The sequence below is a fragment of the Nematolebias whitei genome, chromosome 2 (assembly GCF_014905685.2).
Source record: "Nematolebias whitei isolate Nwh7 chromosome 2, NemWhi1, whole genome shotgun sequence".
Taxonomy (NCBI): Eukaryota; Metazoa; Chordata; class Actinopteri; order Cyprinodontiformes; family Rivulidae; genus Nematolebias; species Nematolebias whitei.
In genome coordinates this window covers 10,615,438-10,620,905 of record NC_056499.1, presented here as the reverse complement: position 1 = coordinate 10,620,905, position 5,468 = coordinate 10,615,438, and the positions used below count along the sequence as shown (strand labels likewise).

The window sequence follows — 5,468 nt, the reverse complement described above, 5'->3', positions numbered from 1 at the left end:
GTTTTTCCCCCCCCCCCCCCCCCCCCCATCTCTCTGATCTGCTACAACCATATGTCCCACCACGTTCCCTGAGGTCAGCAGACCAGTTGCTCCTCACAGTTCCAGGAACTCGTCTTAATTGCAGAGGGGACAGGGACTTCTCTGTAGCAGGACCAAGACTTTTTGGAACGAGTTACCTCTGCTTGTCAGACGGGCCCCCTCCCTCTCAGTTTTCAAGTCCCGTTTAAAAACCCACTACTATTCAGTAGCTTTCAACACTAGATGATCTGTGTTTGAACCTGTATGCTCCACACTGGTTAGTCGTCATTATCTGCATCGTGTTTATGTTTATATTTCTGATTTACTTCATTTTGTATATTGCTTTGTGTGTTACCTGTTGTTCTGTCTGTACAGCACTTTGGTTGGCCTTGTCACTGTTTGAAGTGCTCTATAAATAAAATGGTATGGTATGGTTTGGTATGATATTCAAGTGGCGGGCCACTACCAGCCCGCGATTGTCTTCAGTCCGGCCCACCAATGAGTTATTTAAAAAAAAAAAAAAATCTTTGGGTTTTGGGTTCTGTTCATTGCATTTATGATTCAACGCAATAAAACAAACACATTTAAAAGGTAACAGATAATTGTGATACTTTGATTATTTACATAAGGACTTTAATTGCTGGATGTCCGGCCTCTGAGCTGCTGGCCTTCAGAAACCGTGGCATTCTGAGCAGTGTAGTTGAATAGCCCTGGTATACAGTATGTGGTTTTCTCTTTTGTAGAATCAGCAAGCCAAAATATATCTATAAAATAATCTTTATTTGGTAAAGAAACAAATTAACCTGCAATATTGTATGACATTTGTGCAGTATTGCCCTCTTCCTAATATTCCATCTGTTAATCTTGTATTTAGACAAAATGAGAAGCTTAAGTGTTTGTGTTTTTGTGTTTTACAACAGCTAAAAGACACAAAGTCAGCAGACCAGAAGACCACTTTGCTTCATTTCCTGGCTGAAATTTGTGAGGAGCAGTTTCCAGATGTCCTCAAGTTTGTTGACGACCTGGAACATGTGGATCGAGCTAGCAGAGGTAACAAACACCATCTGCATGCAGAACATCCAGACAATACATTAAAATACCTATCCAAGGAAACCCCTGTAGCTTTTCATTAAGTGAGAGAAGCTTTTTAGGATCTTTGTCAGTTTAGGCAGCTGAGGAAATGGTTACATTGAAGAACTGAATATTTTTTTTTTTTAGAAATTGCAAATAATTATTTGTCAAGTTTGATTGTAAACATTAATCATTAGAGTCTGGCGTAAACAGTAGTAACAGCAGTGGAAAATGATGGAGCACAGAGCCTAATGAAAATGTAATGAGATGCGTGGAATTTTCAGCCATTTTTACCTCCCCTTGTCTCAAAGCAAATGATCAATGAGATTTGTTATTTACTCAAGATATTTTTATTTTAGTCCATCTAAATAAAAAAAAAACATCAGTATCAACACATATTATGCTCCATTGGTCTTACTTGCTTATTTTAGAACATTCAAGGATCTTTTATGTTTTAACTGAGAGCTTAATGATCAACAAAATGACCTACCTAGGCAAAAAAAAAATGGAGCATTCTTATTTTGCATTCTTTTGTTTTGCTGCAAGCTTTATTCCCACCCTGCTACTTTGGCAATTCTCTTGGGGTTGTTCTGGGATTAGATGCTTGTTGATTCTATAAACAATGTATTTTATCATTTTAGTGTTTGATCTATGCTACACTCAGTTCATTTGCTTCACAGTTTGATACTAACATTACTCTTCTGCCGTTGCACATTTGCAAGTTATAGTTTTGTTATTTATTTATTTATTTTTCATGCATGTACATCAGGTTATGGCTGCTGCAGAGATGAAGAGCAGCACCTTCTTTCAACATGTTTGAAGTCATTGTGTTGGTTTTAACATGGTTTGGCAGTTTTTTTACACACAAACATGGCTCTGCACAAACGCTCACAAAGTGCTTTTAGTCTGGTCAGAGTCTCCCGAGGATGGTAAAGGTCAGAGACAAGTAGAACAGACTGGGCGGTCAAAGGAGACTCAGTCTTGCTCTCAGGAAGAAGCAGTGAGCAGAAGTCTGTGCACAGTTTGTGTTTGTTTGTGTGTGTGTGTGTGAGGTTGTTCTGTCACAGCATGCTTCCTCCTGCTCCAAAGACGATTTTTACCCACTGCTCTGCTCCCAGCAGGAGGGAGTGAAACAAAGTGTGAGGAGGAGAAAACATGGGAGGATGAGTTCTGTGCCTTCATTGTTTGGACTCTTGATGAGGACTCCTATCTGGGTTTTTTCTTTAATGAAAATAGTAGAGGACGATGCCCCTGTGTCGTGTTTCATTTCTCTCCACAAAGTCTGTGCCGGTTTGAGATTCTGACTATGATAACCTTGAGCAACAACGCCATGTTCCACAGGATTAAACAGAAAAAAAAAAAAAAAAAAATGTTGTCATTTATTTGCTTTTGTTTAAAACACAAAAGCAATTACTATTATTTTTGCTATCTAAATTATATCACATATTGCTTAATAAATATAAGGTATAATACTATGATAATACTAAATCAAATATTTATAATTATATTTATAATCCACAAGATTAAATAAAGAGTTTAAGAAAACACAAGTGAACAGTCACTTTAAATTTTGCCTACTTTTTCCCCTGCACTTCCTGGGACAGATTTTAAAATTGATTTATTACCAACTTTTTCTTTATAACATTTTTATTCACCATTATATTTATTATCAAGGCAGAACTTTGAGTTTAATCACTAGCATGGAGAATAAATGAGAAAAATAAATACATTCTATAATATAGTGTCAATTAAAACACCAGCCTGTTTGATTTATTTTTATAGGTAAACATTTCTAATTTATAGTACCTACGATACTTTTTCTCTGTTCTGCTCTTTGCAAAGTAAAGCTAAGAGCCTGACAGGCTGTCATTGTCATAATGGTGGAGTTTACCCATAGTGAATGGACTGAGGAAAACTCAAAACCCTTCAGAATTTAAAATGATTTATTTATAGTGGAATGATAGAATATATTATATACACTGGGCATGTCCTGGAAACTCTGGAAGGGAAGTCTTCAGAAGCTACGTGGAGCAGTTAGATAATGCAAGTTGTAGATATCTTACAGGACCCTGGTAGGTGGGGTGCATAGAAAGGAGGGCTTGGGGTTCCGGGATGGAGATGGTCCCAATGGAAGGAGCACAGGTGGAGTGTGGAGGCAAGGGGTTGGAAGGTGTAAAAGCAGTTGGATAAGATCCACTAGGAAGGTTAGTAATTCACAGGTGGGACAGGGGTTGAGGATTTGAGGACAGCCACGGAGGTCTCAGGAACTAGGTTCTGTGTGAAGGTGAAGAGAATAACAGGGTAAGATGAACTTACTCAAGAGAATTAACACAAGGAGACCGAAAGCAGAAATACCAGAAGGTAAGTAATGCTCCAGCAGGGAAGGAAGCTCTTCTGTCATTGTTCTCATTAGTGGGATGACTCTTATCTGTGGGTAGTTGACTCTGCCTCTGGACTCAGGAACCTGCATGAAGTGCTGGAAACCCTACAGTAGTTGATAAAGAACTAGTATTGAATAGTATTTTTAGTGGCAAGCCTACAGTGGTAGGCTGTAAACATTTCACCTGCTAACATGCTGACTGACTCTTGTAGCTTGCTGAGAACTTTTGTTTTAAAACAGTGTTGCTTTGAAAACCAAGGCATTGCTTGTTTGTTGGTCGAACCATGAATGACTGTTATCTGCCAAATAAAATGTACATCCAGCTGACCTAATCTTTTTTTAACAAGCATTTGGGGAATTCTCTAATCAACCAAGGTACATGACTGAATGGTCGTTTGTAGCAACAGGTATGAGAGGTGGAGTGCTGTTTCTGGTTTCTTATTTAAAGGCATTTAAACCTTTGGAATGGTATGACATAAAAATGTAGTGGATTTGCCACCTCCCTTTTTTTAGGACACTTTCACACCAGAACTGTTAAGTTTAAACAAACCATAGTTTGTTTCTTTGCATAAGCCACTTTATTTGGGCAGCTGTGAAAGCTCATCTAATCTCTGGTGCGGACCAAATATAAAAACTCTGGTCCACCTGAAAATGTCGGTTCTGTTTGCTTGCAAGTGGACCCCTGTGTGCTTTGCTTACAGCACAACATGCAAACAGACCATACAGCGAAGCAACAAGAGGAAGTGACATAGAGAGCAGTGCGTGAATAAACCAGCTGAAGACAATGGATTTCCATTTTTGATCCTGGCCATGGCTTCTTTCATATCTGTGCTTTTTTTCCTACTTCATACATTACTTGTTTCAGGCAATACCGCCTCAAAATGAGCAGCTGTCATAACTGTGCCATGGTGTCCTGGCAATTTGGTCCACCTTCAAAGTGCAGTGTGAAAGCAAACCAAATATCCCCTGCCCAATCGAATTGAGTCCACCAGACAAATCTAGTGTGAAGGAACTCTAACATCATGGTATACCTTGAACCTGGTAACTGGCTCATATCTGCCCTCATCTATATGCTGTGTTCACAAATCTAAAGTAGCAACGTTGAAATAAATAAGAGCTATAGTTCTTAGATCTTTCTTCAGACTTTATCCACATCATATTCACAGACCTCAAGCTGAGTATGTTTACATTTTTATAAATGGAGTGCTCTTTCTCCGTCACAGTCTTTCTTTGTGCTTCTGTCCCATTATGACATGTTCACATTAAGTCTCCTATTACTCCACTTCTGTATTCACACAAATCTCATTTCTTTTCAAACCAGCTGCTTGAGTGGCTTCCTTTTCATTAATTCTGACAGCCATTTGAGAGGACTGTAGACATGCTAAAAGGCTGCGTTACATTCATAGACACTAACCAAAGAGCTTACTTGGGCATGAAAACAAGGTTGGGTAGAGGTAGCAGTAATGATTTGTGTTTCAGTTGTGAGGGGTGCTATCTTTTGACTAACACGTAACTCGGAGCTCGTTTTCCACCGCTGCCAGTCCTATTTCTCCCTGAATCAAAACTGTACTTTAGTTCAGGCTTGCTTTGTGTCTTACTTTTTATTTTTGCTCCCTTCTCCTCTCCTCAGCCCTGCAATCATTATTTCTCTTGACAGTGAGAAACAGTTGCTTTTTTTTTCCCCTATCTGCTTCTGTCATTTTTCACGGATGTCTCTTCTTATCTGTCTGTCTGTCCCTCTGTTCCATCTCTCCCTGGTTTTTGGTTTCAGTTTTGCTCTCTGCCCTTTTTTTAATCCCGTTTATATTTCTTTTGTTCTTCATCTCTCAACAACAGAGATATGCTAGACAACAGCATGTCTGGGTCGTTTGTATCTGGATCTTTTTAATGGTTTCTTGTTGAAACTGATATTGGAAGCAGACAAAGATGGAGAGCTGTTCATGAGCTCAACCAGGATATTTATTACTCTTTGGTCAAGGCAGATCGACAATGTTTTTTT

General features: G+C 38.9%; 1 protein-coding gene across 1 annotated transcript in view; it reads left to right on the top strand.

The window, feature by feature from the left end:
* The window catches only part of LOC119425512 (protein diaphanous homolog 3), a 305,646-nt gene that overhangs the window by 121,155 nt on the left and 179,023 nt on the right, over positions 1–5,468 (top strand). Inside the window, exon 24 of the mRNA XM_037693044.1 lies at positions 939–1,068. Within this exon, the coding sequence (XP_037548972.1) occupies positions 939–1,068 (130 nt within the window). The remainder of the gene's footprint in view (positions 1–938; positions 1,069–5,468) is intronic.